Consider the following 16,181-nt stretch of genomic DNA (forward strand, 5'->3'; position numbering starts at 1 on the left):
CTGCAGAGCACTTTACGTACGTGGCGTCTATTGTTGGTTATAATCCTATGAGAGAGGACTACTCTTATCTTCATTGCAGAGAAAGAAACTAAAGCTTAGAGGGGTTCAGCACCTTGCCCAAGGTGGCACAACTAGTAGAAGCAGACAGGACATTGGAATGTAAGTTGTTACCCGCTCTGCTCTAGGGAAGTGTCAAGCGAGGAGAGGGCAGCTGTTGGAAAGGGATGGAAATGGGTGGACACAAGGGAAAAGGAGAAAACCAGCTGCTCATCAAGATTGTGTGACAGATGCATCATCTCCCTTCTAGGGAATGAGACACCTCCTTCTGATTGCCTCTATCCCAGGGTTGCAAAATCACAGTGCAACGTAGTGGTGGCTGCTGACTTTGGAGCCTTGTGGAAGGACCCACCTGGCAGGTTTCTTGGGTACTTTGCTTCTTTAGCCGCCAATGGCCGAAGCCCTCAAGCTGTCCTCTGGCTTCCCGACCCCACCGTGCCACCCCATTCTGGCTATCCCATCTTCCTGTCTCCAATTCTACCATCAAAATTCCCATTCTCTCTTTGATCTCAGCTAAGTGTCAAGGAGAAAACAATCTGATTAGCTGATTAAGGTAATTCCCACTAAGGTGCCATCACTCAGCCTTCCGTGGAGTTTACTCATTAAAATCAGTCTCTAATTGGCAGGATGTGTAATGGAAATACTTTTTTTTTTTTTACTGGAGTCCTCCACACCAAGTCAATAACAGTAAGTGATCAATAAAGAGCAGTGAGGACCAAGAACTGTGCTAAGTAACTCTCACACATTATCTCATAGCAACCCGAGGAGGTAAGTATTATTTTCAATTTATAGATAAATAAATGGAAACTGAGAGGGGTTGAGTAATTTGACTAAGGACACATAGCTAGGAAAAGGAGCTGGAATTTCAAACCCTTAATATTAACGATTACTCTCTTTTACCTCTCAAAGGTCAGCACCTTGACACGCCACTTCTGGGAAATGTAGCATTTCACTTCGGTCTAATATCATGGGAGGAAGGAGAGTTGGCATTTGTCCCTCCATCCACCCATATATCCAGTATTTACTGAGTGCCCATTATATGCCTGATACTTTGCTTGGGTGGGTGTTCTGAAATGAATTAGACCTGTTTTTGTCACCAGGGCCTCAGAACATAGTGTGCACGTGTAAGGGGGAGTAATGTGTGAATGGCTGTGGGCGCACCGAGAGCCCAGGAGATAGACACTAAGAAAATAACTATGATTCAATGCGATACATGCTGACAGTGCGACAAGTACAAGGTGTTGGGAGAACATGAAAGGTGAAGTGATTTTTGAAATTAAAGCAGGAAAAAAGCAAAAAAAAAAAAATCTGATTGATTTAAGGCTCTTTAGAGACATGAGTCTACCTTTCTCCTAAGTTCTAATGAATAACTCACTTCAGAATTATACAGCAGCCAGGTGGTGTTACTCTCACTTGCTAATGAATATAACTGACTCCCTTTGGCAATACAGAAGGTGGGAGTAAGCAAGAAGAGTGTCTTCAGGTACTGAAGTTGGCTATTGATTTTCAACAGACATAGCCTGAGGCAGCATTTCCCAAATTTACTGATTATAAGGCAGCATTTCCCAAATCACCCGAGGCTCTTGTTAAACAAAATGATTCTCAGGCCCCACTCAGAATAATAAGACCCTCCAGTGATTCTTACTGCCCAGGAGGTTTGGGAAACTCTGGCCAGGGTGGTGCGGGGGTCATGACATTATCTTCAGAAATGATTGTCCCTAAACAGGGCTCCTTAAGCATGCTTTGTCCCATGGATCCCTTTGGCCTCATGGTCCCCTTTTCAGAAGAATGTTTTAAAATGTATAAAATAAAATACAATGAATAACAAAGGATACCAATTATATTGAAATCTAGTCACTAAAGTATTTTAAATATACGTGCTTCTTTAATAATGCATTAAATGACAGGACCTAGCAGCAGGTCCAAAATTCCTGTAATTGAAAAGTGCTGATGAGTGTAAATGGTGCCTGTAACAACCATAATGCGATTTGAAAATATAAATATCTGTGTTTTCTCCTGGTGACACTAAGGATTTCTCCTGCTGTAGGTTGATGCCTACATTCATAACTGAAGGAGTGCTAAATTTTAGCTTAGTAAAAATAAAGAAGTAATTTTATTTACATCCGAGTTGATGGACTCCCCAGATTAAGAACTCCTGCTCTAAGGAATGGATTTTTAGTTGTTTTGGGGAGATAGCCAAAGGGCAAAGATGGAATTACTTCTCTAATTAGCCTCTTCATTCCATTTTCATTTGCCACATTTGAAATCTTTTTTTTTCTTTTTTTGCAGGAGGGGGTTGCTGTTGGACAAGATAGGGGATTCACTTCCTTGAATGCCAACTTTTCCATCTGTGAAAGGGGAGTCTTACAGATTAGTGGTTCCTCAATGGCAGTTGGTACCAGGTGGCCAGCTGATGGTACAAATCACTTGGCATGGTAGTGGGGCTGGAGCTAGGGGCTGGTCACAATTATTATAGACTTCCAGGGCCACCCCTGGAAGTTCCACTTTGGTAGATTTGGGGTAGACTCAACTGTCTGTATTTTGAACGAGCAGCTCCCTGTGATGAAAGGTTAGCTCAGAACCGCTCAAAGTTTAGTTGCATAAGAGTCACGGAGGAGCCTATTTTAAAAGCAGGCTCTTATTTTTAATAATCAGTATCATTACAAGGCGAAAGGCTCCTCTCTCCCCAAACAGTGCTGCATTTTCCTGACCTTGATCACTCTTTTGGTGGGAGTTTCTCTGCCTGAACGCCCCCTGTTCTTGTTTGCTTGTCTGCTTTACTTAATCCTTGAGTCTTTTCTCCTGTCCATACTGGGACTCAAGTACTCAGAGTTTAGTATTCCAAATGTTTCCCTGGCTGCTCCTGCTGCCTTGCTGCCCTGATATAAGTGCATTAAACATCACAAAAGGTGCTTAACCAAGTGGAACAAAATGAGATGTTTGTGCTTGGAGAGGGAGCTGCCAACAGACTGCAGCTTCTAAAGCAGGAAATTAAAAACTTGAGAAGCAATGAGACATAGAACTATTTGGTATGGCACAGAAAAGAGTTTTCGAGAAAATGCTGCAAACTGGATTAAAGAGACAGCCAGGCCAGGGCCCTCTGGAATATAATCTGCTCTGAGGTAGCCTGCACGGTTTTTGTCCTGAACTTCTCTGCTAGGCCTGAGGATAGAGAAACCTGAAGAGCGTCAGTGACTGGCCCCGGCTGGTCCCCCTGTATATACCGCCCAAACCCAGGCTCCTGGGTGCCTTAACGATGAGAATGGTACCAGTGAAAACCACTGTGCTGTGTACTTGCTGACTGTCCTCTTCCCTCTTTCCGATAGTCCTTGGATTCCACTGGGAATCCATGAGAGTCTTGAGCAAATCTTTGATGCGTTCCATGGAAGGAACACATAACCTCTGCTAAACCAACCCTTCTACGCAGTGATTAGTTCAGAGAAAATCATGTGCCAAAAGTCAGTCCAGTCAAAGTACATCCTGACACTTCTAGAAATTCTGGGACATGGCCCTTCTCTCTTGCTGTGAATGGTGTGGTGTGCACGTGTGAAGCCTATAGCTTACCCTTTGACTGTGGATAAGGCCAATATATGGAAGAAGGCAGAGCTGAAAGAATTGTAGAGAGATGGAGCTGGAGCCCTATTCCAACTGTGCCTGCAGCCCACCCTTCTACAGGACTTTTAAAGCTCCTAGAGTGAGAGCCAATGCATTCTTTTTATTGTTTAAGTTCATTGGAGTTAAGTTTTCATTTGCATACAACTGAAAGTGTCTTAACTGAGATATTTATGGATCACACTTTTTAGTTATCAAAGCACTTTCTAGTTGATGACAGTTGAGCCTAACATCAATTCTGTGAGTTAGGGAATGTGTAGTTGTCGCCTCCATTTTATTCACTTAATTCTGGGTCTTCTGACTCCCAGTTCTGAGTCTTTCTCATAGCACAGCTCTTGATGGAATGACATTCTTCCCAGTGAATCCCAGCATAGACACAGTGTTATGTGACATTTTACTGCCTACCTCACAGCAATTCCTCACCCCCACATCTTCTTTTTTAATAAAACCCACATTTTCACTTTTCTTTTCTATCTCCCTTTGTAGCTAAAGGTGGCCTTATGATCCACTTCTGGACAATTAGACTTAAGTGAAGTCCCTTAGGGAGATACCTTGAGCCACTCCAGGGAAAGAGTTTTTTTTTCCTTTTCTTTCCTGCTGTCCCCACCCATCTTACTTTTTAATAAAACCATGATGCTGGGGGCTATGGCAGCCATCTTGTGAGTAACAAGAGGAAGTAAGCCAGCTTGCCAAGGATGGTGAACAGGAAGGATGGATGAAACCTGGTCCTTGATGACACCGTGGGGCAACCTAATCAACAACTGCCTTCCTTCAGAATTCTGGTTATGTGAGAAAAATGACTCCTATTTGTTTAAGCCATAGTTAGTCAAATTTTCCATGCTCACAGCCAAAACATTCTTAACACATATATATTGGTGTCTGGCAAAATGAGCCAATTTTTCCTTCGAAGGAAGGTGTCTGGCCAATATGAGCCAATATTCCCTTCACAGAAGACGGATGTATTGAAATCAAAGCACAGGAAGCTCTGAATTTGGCAGCTAATTTGGCCCGCACATGGTGTTCTTCTCATGTCTGCCCTATCCTCCTGGGGGGCCTGATCATACAGCAGTCTCTGTGGTCAACACTACTTCGTTTCCTCTTTTCAAAGGGTTCTTAGGTTTAATAATGTAATTACTAGACTAGCTACTCAGACTGCACCATCATTAGGACAAGTTAGTGAGAGTAACAATTTGCTCTTCCTGAAACACATGGATTTATATATTCACAGTCCCTTTAAGAGCTCAAAGTGTTCTTTTCTCTCACTAAGGTACCCCATCTGCTTCTGAGGCCCATGTAAACAGGCAGGCATTTAAGACTAAGAAAAGTATATACTGGGGTGTGATAAGAGGACTTGGTCCTTTGGACTAGAACTTTCTAATATCTTAACTGGTCATCTGTTAATGATGACTACTTTAAGTCATATCTATCTTTTAATGAGACATCCCCTTGGCTAACTGTTGGAGAAAGTGATGCAGAGATATTAAGTTGCATTAACTAAAGCCTTGAAGCAAGTGGGTAGGATCCAAAAGAGGCCCCAATGCCCATTTCCTAGTGGAGAGATGTCTCTGCTCTCCCAAATCATCTTCATGTGATTGTAGGTTTATTTGACCATGCTCTTGATTACTGAACACCTACACCAAATTACCTGTTGGACAGAGGGCATGCTGGTTTTTATGAGGGGAAACAAAGAGCTCCACCAGAATTCTTCTGATGAGGGAAACCTGTGGATCCAAACTGCAGAGTCCATTAAACATTTGGCAAGATTTCATGCCAGCTGTCTGAGGGCTCAGTTGCTCTTCTACGCTCATCAGTAGAATGGGGCATCGTCTGTATTGGCAGTTGTGGCTAGAAGGGGCTGCCACGGGTGTCCTGTGCGGAAAAGTCACAATGTCCATTGCCTATACCATTATCTACAGAGTTTTCCAATGTGGCCCATCTAGAGTTCAGGAAGCAGTCACAAATGGACACCCCAAGAGTACCCCTGAGTGGCTTTGTTACAGACACCAAAAGCCTGGTTTTATTTCAGAGGCAATTGAAACGCTTATTAGAGTGAGGGTCCTCTTCCTGCATTTCTTCTGGAAGACTTAAGAATCCTTGTCATGCATAGGGATGGACAAAAACACTTTGGGGATGGTGATGGTGTTATGAATCACTGACTAATCCATTCTGTTTTGTGGTATCTAAAGTCTGCCTCACTCTTGAACAGAAATATCACATGCTTCTAACTCCTTTTCAATCTCATTACTATTGGTTGTAAAAAAAAGTTAATTCACTGTCACAATAGATATACAGCAGATGATATAAGTGGGAATGTCCATCTAATGCATACATTGCGGAACAGATTCATTTAATCATTCATGTATCAAATATTTATTTAGCACATATTATATACCAGGTAGTGTGTTTGGACTACAGCAAAAAAAGAACAAAGACATAGCCTCTGATTTCAAGCCTAACTGGGTTGACAGAAAAGTCAAGATAATGACAAGATCCTTTGCCATCAGGATTGTCCTAACTGGGAAGAATAAATGCATATTTTTTTTCTCTGAGTATTCCCTTAGCCTTTAAATCTATCCCAATCAGCCTAGTTGTTTTTATTGTTTTCCTTCTCTTTTCTATTTTCTTGATTTCTCTCCTTTATGTCTCCTTGTTGAGATCACAAATCTAATTTTAGTTTTCAGTCATTCTTTAATACGGGTACTAGCCTAGGCAGTCTATGCTCAAGATTTTTGCTCTCCTGTGATATGTCATAATTAATTAACTGTCATCTTCACTATTAATACTAACTGAGATATTAATTTGATGAATTTTAATTTCTATTAATCATAGCATCATTTCGATCACTCATTGGATATCTCTTTAGAGTGATACACAGTGCAGAGGAGAAATATTAATAGTATATAAGGTGTTTTTAAAAAAACCTCTTCAGTAATTGCATGTTTCCCTGCTAAGAATATCTGTTTCTTGAGCAGGTGTAAGCACCCCAATTTCCTTGTTAGCAGATGGATGTTTTGTCTTGATCACCTCCTGACTCTGTTTTGCATTTTCAAATGAAAATACTTTCAAATTTAAGAAATGTTTCTCTGCAGAAGAATTCTCCAGGGTCTGCTGCATTATCTGACTGGCGAGGTCTCTGTACTATTAATGGGGGCATCAAAAATATAAATTTAAAGGTTTGGTTTGTTTCTTTGGTAGCAGAGTCAGTGGAGAACCAGTATCCAGGAGGAAAGAGCCAAAACCGAGGCAACTGAACAAAAAGTATTTCTCTCTTTTCCTCTCGTTCATTAAAAAAATTTTTTTTTGGTTTTTCTATAATTTCCTCTACCACCACCCCAACATCCTTTCTGCACACCCTCACCCCATATACATTGAAACACTGATGCAGATGCCCACTGGACTGCCTCCTTCAATCCCCCACATCTTTGAGACATGACTGGCAGAGAGAGTATACCATCACTCACATCCAGTCACCTGGATGCTGGAGACCTGGGAACAGAATCATTCCCAGCTCCCAGGTTCTGATGTGGGCAAGTAATGCTGGATGGTGGCTGCCCTGAAGAGCTTCAGTTCCCTCGTTAAAGGGAGGATGACAGGAGCTCTCCTTCCTTCCCCAGTCCCCGGATCATGGCAGGGAGTGTTTTGAGCGCAGAAGGCCAGGAGCTCAGGGAAGACAAAGATAAGTACAGTTACTACATGGGCAGCCTGCACCTGGGGCCCACTCACCTCCAGGTACACCACCCAGGGCATCACCAAGGTGGCCACCAGCAGGTCCGCCACGGCCAGGCTCACCACCAGGTAGTTGGTGGTGGTCTGCAGGGCCCGTTCCCTCAGCACGGCCACACACACCAGGCCATTGCCGAAGATGATAGCCAGGATGAGCACACAGTAAGAGAGGGCGTAGTAGGAGTGTGGGCCAGCCCGGCTGTCTCCCGTGGAATTCTCTGCCCAGCAGGTGGAGTTGATGTGGCCACTCAGCTGGCTCAGAGGTGCCATAGCCCAGAGGGAGAGGTGTGACCCCAAGAGGTTTCCTAGGAGGAGACAGAAAACAATGTCAGTAAAATCTGCTCTTTGGAGCTTGGCTGCTTGGGTACCTGTTTTGACTTATTGCTTCAACAAATATTTATTGAGCATTGTTCTAAGCACTGGAAATACAGCAATGAACAAACGGATAAAAATTCCTGCCCTCATGGATCCTCTATTCTAGAGCAGAAGACAGTAATAAACAAGGTAAATAAAAGATGTCATATTTCGATGACGGTATGTATTTTGGAGAAAAGCAATCAAGGAAGGGGATAAGGAGAAGGCAAGGGTTGTGTGTGTTAGTAGGGTGTCTGAGTGCAATTTTTAACTAGGGTAGTCGGGAAGCCCTCGTGGAGAAGGTGAAAATTGAGTCAAGACCTGGAGGACCCAAGGAAGCCGACCATGCAGCTATCTGGGGGAAGAGTTGTCCAAGCAGAAGGAACAGCAGGTACAAAGGCAGGACAGGCTAGTGTGTGGAAGGGACAGCAGGGAGACCAGTGTGACTGGAGCCAAGTGAGACAGGGGCAGAGGAAGGGGGTGAGGTTGAGAGGTTGTGCAGGGCCATTGAAAGAACTGCCCTTGGACTCTGAGTGATGTGGGAAGCTGTCAGGATTAGAACCCCAGTTCTGCCACTTCCTGGGGTCTTTGGGCTTGTTGCTTCACTTCTCTGAGCTTTATTTCCCTCCTTTGTAAAATGGGGAAAATAACGGAACCCATCCCATAGGGTTTTGGTGAGGATTAAATGAGCTATTACATATGTAAGACATTGACAGCCATGACACCTAGAAAGCTGTACAATGTTAGCTCTTTTTCTCTTATTGGTCTTTTTCTTTTAGCTTCTCATCCTCCTTTCCTGTTTCCTCCCTCTCATGCTCTCTCCCCATTTGCCTCCCCCTGCCACCTCCTTCTGTCTCCCATCACTTCCTTCAGCCTCCCATTCTGACTCTCATATCTTCCATTGGGCATGGTGGGTTGGGGCTACTGGGTTGAGTGAGAAAATCTCAGGAGTAATGGAGTCTAGAGGCAGTACAGTGGTTTTTATACTTAGGGAAAATACATGTGTGGAATTTTATTTGACATCTCCTAATTTTTAAAGATTGGTTACCAATTAAAAAAAATGTTTAAGCCCTATGAAGTCCCCCCTCCCACCCCAAAAAAATCCCACATCCACGGGCCAATGACCTATGCACCACCAGTTTTCAACCTCTGACCTAGTCCAGCTCCCTCACTTTTCAAAGAGGGAAATCGAGACCAAGAGAGACAAGTAACATGTCTCAAGTCACACAGCTTATTAGTGGCAGAACTACCATGCAGGCCTTCTAATTCTTCCAACGCTCTCCTTTGGCACCTGAAAGCCATAACAACTGTCATGTCACTATCCCACTGAGAAGAGCCAATCCTCAAACTGTGGGGACCTGGGACTTAGAGTGAGAAAAGCATCAAAGCCCATTAGCTGTCCCTGTGACACCAGCCTGTTGGGGCCAGCCCTGAAGAAGGGGCTCTGGGCAATTAGAGCCCAGGTCTTAGGTATCTGTGGAGGACAAAAGTCACCATGTCCTGAAGGAAAATATGGAAATGCCTGTATGCCAAGGGTAGCAGTGCATCAAAGCCTCGTGTTGGGGGAAGACACAAGTCTTGTAGCCTACAGTGTGGCCCTGAGACCTGGGGAAGAATGACTTCTGCCCCAGGCTCTCTGCTTCAGAAGGTCCCACTCTGGACTCCCTCTGGGTATACATTTCCCACAGGATAAGGTCATACCTCCCACAGCGCCAAGGAGCAGGTCCACCCAGAGTCCACACTCCCATTCTAGACCACACTCTGGGTACCAAGATCACAGAATTCTCTGCCCCAACTGCTTGGATCCTGTTTCCAGGGCAGCACAGGCCTTGCTCTGGATTGGTCACCCTGGGGGTGGACTGTGCCATGAACATGTGGGGCCACTTGGCTCAAGTGGTAGCTCTTTGGGGGAGCTCAGATGAATAGCTTGTATGTAGCCTGACGTGGGGAGAGAAGAGGACAGTGTTGCTGGGACAGGATGGGGGCTGGGGGATGGCTTCTCTTGCCCTCTCACATTTTGTATGGAACTCTTAATTAAGGGCTCAGGAATCCTAAATTCAAACCTGGCCTTCCACATTGCTATGAAGGTATATTTGTCAAGGCAGGAGGATTAAACATTTTACTCAATAGTTTGTTGGTGTTGACTAAAATATTTAGACATGGAGTGTATGAACCTCCATGGGAACTCTTGCTCCAAGCCCCGGCAGAGGTGGAGGCTGGCTTGGTAGCCAGGATTTGCTCTCAATCTGGTATCTGCAGCTCTCCTTTGATTAGGAGATTGGCCTCATCATGGCTGTCATTTTGTGCCTCATTTTGAAATGTTTCAGCCTGGAATGTGAAAATATTAAAATGAACAAATGATTATAATAGGCGAACAACTTGGAGTGAATTCACAGATTTGTTTAAAAAAAAAGTTCTTTATCTTGGCACACTGTGTGCACTCAATATGTTTTAAAACATAATAATAATTTTTGATAATAATTATAATTTTCTCATTATTTGGAGAAGGGCAGTCACTACCCAGGAGATAGCACTGCCGCTGCCAAGAGCTTTTGGAAAAATACAATGCTTTCTGATTGTTCAAGGATGTTTCCCAGAATGCCTTTTCTCCTGCAACTGGGCTACCTTGGGAAGCAGTGGCCGGAAATCACTCTTTCCTGGGGTCTGCAGTTGGCTAATGATGCCTTTGCTTCATCTCACCTGTCAGGTAAGAAGGAAGCCTAAAACCTTGGGATACTTGTTACCATCTTGCTGGACATTTTGCTCTGTTGAGGTTTGACAGCTACTGAAAAATAGCACAGCTCAGTGTCAATGACTAATTATATGAAGGGAAAGTCTCAGCTCTGAAAATCAATTTTGAGCCGGGTATTGGAATCACAACTGCATAGATTTCTGATCTGTTTTATTTTTTTTTACATTGTACTGTCTCTGGTCTTAGATTCTTTATAGCAGCAGGTGGGGGTAAGCCTGAGTTGTCCAGGGATTTCCTGATGAGCTGTGGGTGTGGGAGATGAAATCAGAAAATGAGTGAGATGCTGGATTACTCCCCGACTCTCAGCTAATTGTTTCAACTTCCTCCCTCCTTAGATTTTTTTTTTAAAACCAGCTTTGCTTATATAACACAGAGCTGGGCTGGGCTTTCTCGTTTCTTTCTCCCTCTGATAGATATGATAACAGATAGTAACTGGTCTCAGGTAGGAAGAAGCAAAGAGCCCGGTGGAGAATTCATTAACTTAATCACTCTCTAAGTAATTCATAACGATAGCCTGGTTTCCTCATCAGCAAAATGAGAATAATCATATCTACTCCATAGGGTTATTGTGAAGATCAAACAAAATTATAAATGTAAAGTCTGGGCACCATTGACAATTTGGGCTGGATAATTCTTTGTCATGGGGGGATGTCCTGTGCATTTGAGGATGATCAGTAGCTTCCCTGACATCTACACACTAGTGCCAGTAGCGCTCTTCTTTCCCCAAGTTGTGACAATCAAAAATGTCTCTAGACATTGTCGAGTGTCGCTTGAGGGGCAAAATTGCTCTCCTTACTGAGAATCGTGGATCTCGTATAATGTCTGGCACATAGTACTTGAAATATTGTGGCCTTTATTGTTAAAGGGAAAGTGGGAATAGCGAAGGGGTCAAATAAGATGTGATTGCAAAGCGTCTAATGGACTAGGGAGTTAGGAGATTACTGCTGACCTCAGCAAAGAGTGTTAGTAGTTAAGCGTGGACAGGAGGTGAGAAAGTGGAGAGGGCAAGGACTAGAAGATTATACTGGACTTACTCTTTTAATATTCAGTATGTATAACACTATTTATGAATTTTAATGAGCCTTTGAATTAATTTCCTACAGTGTTGACTGATCTTGGTCTTTATAGTTTATCCTAGCATCTCTTGGAGTGAATGCATAATCTATTTTAAAAAGCAGAGGGACAGAGAGTGGTCAGGATCCCATCAGCTAAGACATACATCCTGCTTTGCTGATATTCAATCCCTCAGTACTGAACTACAGTCTGCCAGGAACATTTGTGGGGTGCCTCTTTGGCACCTGGTTCCATACTGAGCTCCCATTGAATTTGTTAGGAAGACACTCATTAAGATTTATAGGATTTTAATTATTTGTTCTTTTTCCTTAAGGATATTGAGTTAAGCAAAAAACAAGCACACACACAAAAACAAAAAGACCTTGAGTTTTCAACCTCCTTCTGAAGACAATAGTCACAAGCACTTCTGGCTGCTCCTGCATGCCAGGCACTGGTACTTGACACATATTATCTCATTTTAATATTTATATCAGCCCTGAAGGGGGATATTGATATCCTCCTTTTATAGATTAAAAAAACTGAGACAGACAGAGGTTCAGCAACGTTCTCAAGACTACCCAGTGTGTAAAAGGGGCTGCTTTGAGCCCAGCTTATTCTCAGGCTCCCTAAATCCAAAACTTGTGACTTATTTAATGTATCTATGCTGGGTGTAGAAGTTGGTGTGCGCAGTCATTTTCAGGTAGGAATGGTTTTTCCTAAACCCAGAACAAAACACCTCAATAGCAGGGTTCCATGACCAACTCACTTGCATCATAGATCCCTGTCTTTTGCTGTCTCTAACCTTTCACTCAGTTGCATCCTGACCTCTAGCCTCCAGAGCTCTTTTGGTTTTGAGCTTCAATGCAGACTTGCTATATTGCCTGAAAAAATTAATAATTATAGCTAACATTTATAAGCATCATCATATTTAAACCTCACAAGAACCAGATGAAGGGAGTAGGTGCTATTATCATCCCCATTTTTGCAGATGAAGAAGTGAGTAACAGAAAGGTTAAGTATGTTGCTGAGATCATACACCAGTAAATGATGGAGCTGATTCACCCCAAGATCTGTCTGTTTCCAGAGCTCATGTTCTTAACTACTCCACTGTTGGGGTGAGGGAGACAAACCTGAAATGGGGACTAGTTTTAGAACCTCGCTTTTTCAGAGTATCTCGTGCACATCACCTGACCAAAACTCAGTGAAGTCAATGCAGGTGCACATTGCACGTGGAACCAGTGGGAGTTGCATTGTCGTTATTATTAGAGGTAGTCTTTAGCATTTCTATGGCACTTTATTCTTGAAAATTGCTGTCTAGTTTATTTGCCTAATGAAGATTCACAAGCGCATTGAAATACATAGCATATTTATACATTTGGGCACATTTACATTGTTGGCAAATGTACAGAGAAAAACCATAGCTGGTTACTGAGATCCACTAGCTAAGGTAATATACGTTTTTTCCTAATTAAACCTACCCAGTAGAGCAGAGCACCCTCACTTTCCATCACAATCTGTAACAACCGAGCATCCTACCATTCTAGTTAAAGATAAAATGGGAAACTCAATGGATCAGTCAGTCAATCAATAAGCAAATGTTAATCAATGACAAACCTCAATGCATTAGAAATTGAATTTAATGTTGGGTAAAATCTATTTGGTGTTTGCTTTAATTCATATTCCATAATAAGCAGCCTTCTGTATAGATGCTTTAATATTAGGCATTCATTTGGATACTGTCAGTATTTTCTTTGCTCAACACCCCTGCTCACTGCTAGCCATGCAAACTCTTGAAAGTATTTAACTATAAATAAATAAATGTCTGAATAAGAATCTTTCTCACGTTGTATCTGCTTCTCTTTGGCTACAGGAGACCCCAATGCTGTCTCAAATAGCGATTTTTCACTCTTACCCAAGAACAGACATCTTACTGACCTTTTAGTATCAGTAAGCAAAGGGCTTCACCTATAAAGTGCAAACAGGCATGCAGGATGAGTTTAGAATCTAAGTTCCACTTTGTTATTGCTGTATTATTATTTGTGTGTGCATTTTGATAATATTCGATTAAATTAAACGCATGGACTGGAACAAATGTCTAATTGCAACGACTTCCGTTGACCCAATAAGCTCCAGTAAGTAATGAAAGTCCCACAATTAAACAACAACAATACCCTTGAAATCATATGCCATCATTCAAGAAAACATACACAATCATCATCTCAAGTACTGCATATCTCTGTTGGGAATAATTGGATTCTGACTTGGAAACAGCCTGACTTTAAATAGACCACTGAAAACAGTGCTTCTCCAAACCCTCAGCCCTGGATTACCAGGGGGCTGAATTGCAGAGTTTAAAATAACAGACCCTTACAATTAAGTAAAACCCTTAAGAGGAATACAATCAACTTCCATACAAATCCCAGGAATAGTAACAGCTTTTTATTTTCCATCTTTTAATTCTGCCTTGATACAGCTTCTAGAGCCCATGAGGATCTAATTTTGGGGGAGAAAAAGAGAAAGAGAACAGGTTTTTACTGTGCAAAAAATGAGGAAAAATGAAAACAGTTTCCTCAGGGTTTCAGGTTTTTAAATAAGAGTGGGCACAGCATTTTAATGCGTATTCTTAGAGAACCACAGAACCCCAAGCTGATTAAATAACCTTCCACGAAAACACTATGTATAAAATTAGAAACAAAAAGAAAAATTACTTACCCTGAAAATTTCTTCTGATTTCTGGAGACTGTGGAGTTTAGCACCTCCGCTCCTGCAGCCTTTTACTGACGGAAGACATACCCAAGCAAAGCAAACTTTGCCTTTCCCAGGACACAGAAACTGTGGAAATGAACAGAAAGAAAACCACCCATTTTTGCCTCTAAGGTGAAATCACTTGTGTGCTGCTCTTCTAGCTTCCCTATTAGACCTTACTGCATGTTTCCTAGCTGCTTTCAAATGCATCCGTTTTTCCTAGAGGATTTGGGAGGAACCCTAAACTGAATGTTGCTTGGGTCAGCCCTTCAGAGGCTCTGTCCTTGGTGCTGAAAGAGAGAGCGTGTGGGCAGAAGCTGGATTGTTTTCTACCTTGCTCTCCTCTTTTCCCTCTGTGCCTCTATCTGCTCTGTGCTTCGCTTTTTAGTGCATGTGTATTTTTCCCTCAGTACTCTTTTTAATCCCAGTTTTCCCACTGTCTTTACTTCTATGCTTTAATTTCTCTTGAATAACCCTCACCTTCCTCAGTTTAATTGTCTTTCCAGCTTTTGGTGGGTGTAAAGATGATTGGTTCAGAAGAAGGAACAGATCAACAAATTGATACCACAAATGGTTAATATAAATCAGTACAATTTAAAACACAATTGACAGAATAATTGAACTTGGAGGTGTAAGCCTGTCTGGGAAAAGAAGGTTCAAGGAAATATATTACAGTGGAAGCAAAACCGAGGAATGGAGTATAACCAGGGATGAAGATGAAATAAACTTAATAATGTAAGAAATGTTAAATGTTTATTTAGCAGCACTCCTTGTTTTCAGAGAACTTTATGAAGACATTTTCCAATTCATTCTTACTGCTCCTCTGAGATATATGTGAATAATTCTTCTTGACTCAACTTTAGAACTGACTAAAGTGGGGTGAAGTGAGGGCAATGTCAGTGAAAGTCAGTCTCTGAAGCAGCCCTAGAACTTAGACCATCTTAATTCATGGTCACCTGTTCACACAACATTTTGCCATGGAATCCTAACTATTCTCTGTTCTCTTGTTTTTGATTTCTTCTCCTTCCTTCACACAGGGTGGCAGTTCTTTCACTACTTTCTCTGCCAACAGTGGATGTGCTTGGCAGCTGCAGTGCAGGGAGGCTAGTGCTAGTGCTAGTGCTAGTTTGACTATGTTGGAGACCTCTGCCAGCTGAGAAAGAGGCAGCAGCAGCAACAAGGTCTAAGTACTGCTATTAATAACAACAACCGAAATTTATTGAGCACATACTATTAGTTAGTCACTTGAATGCATTCTTTCTTTCAATCCTTTCAACAATCCTAAAATGTAGGTACTATTTTTACATCTCTAATTTATAGATAGGGAAATTGAGGCTTAGAGCAGTTAGAATAATTTCTCAAGGTCACGCAGCTAACAAGAAGTGGAGCCAGGATTTGGATCTAGACATATCGATTCTGGAGCGTGTTCTCTTAACCACTATGCTATAATTCTTCCAAATGTGGGGAATTTAGATCTTACAGGAGACTGACAATATGTCCTAGAGAGTAATAATCATAATGACAAGAATGATATCAATGATACAACATTTGTATGGTGACGTATAATTTATAAAACATTTGTAATTCATGCTCTTGGCTACATCTTACATATATCTTCATGTTTACAGAGGTTGTTATGGATTGAATTATCCCCCCAAATTCACATTTGGAAGCTCAATCTCAGAATGTGGCTATGTTTGGAGATAGGGTTTTTAAATAAGTGATTAAGTTAAAATGAGGCCATTATGGTGGGCCCTAACCCAATCTGGCTGGTGTCCTTATAAGAAGAGAAGAGACACCAGGGAGACAGGCACAGAGAAAAGGCCACATGAGGACATAGCAAGAAGGCAGACATCTGCAAGCCCAGACCCACTGACATGTTGCT

At 42.2% G+C, this 16,181-nt stretch overlaps 1 protein-coding gene across 3 annotated transcripts in view; it reads right to left on the minus strand.

Annotated features, from left to right (window-relative positions):
* The window catches only part of DRD3 (dopamine receptor D3), a 34,002-nt gene extending 26,340 nt beyond the window's left edge, over positions 1–7,662 (minus strand). For all 3 annotated transcript variants that reach the window (XM_004436564.3, XM_004436563.2, XM_087439624.1), the window contains exon 1: positions 7,393–7,662. In XM_004436564.3, the coding sequence (XP_004436621.1) occupies positions 7,393–7,662 (270 nt within the window). The remainder of the gene's footprint in view (positions 1–7,392) is intronic.
* Positions 7,663–16,181: the final 8,519 nt, after the last annotated feature.

The sequence above is a fragment of the Ceratotherium simum genome, chromosome 15 (assembly GCF_057802395.1).
Source record: "Ceratotherium simum simum isolate JZ-2026a chromosome 15, ASM5780239v1, whole genome shotgun sequence".
Lineage (NCBI taxonomy): Eukaryota > Metazoa > Chordata > Mammalia > Perissodactyla > Rhinocerotidae > Ceratotherium > Ceratotherium simum.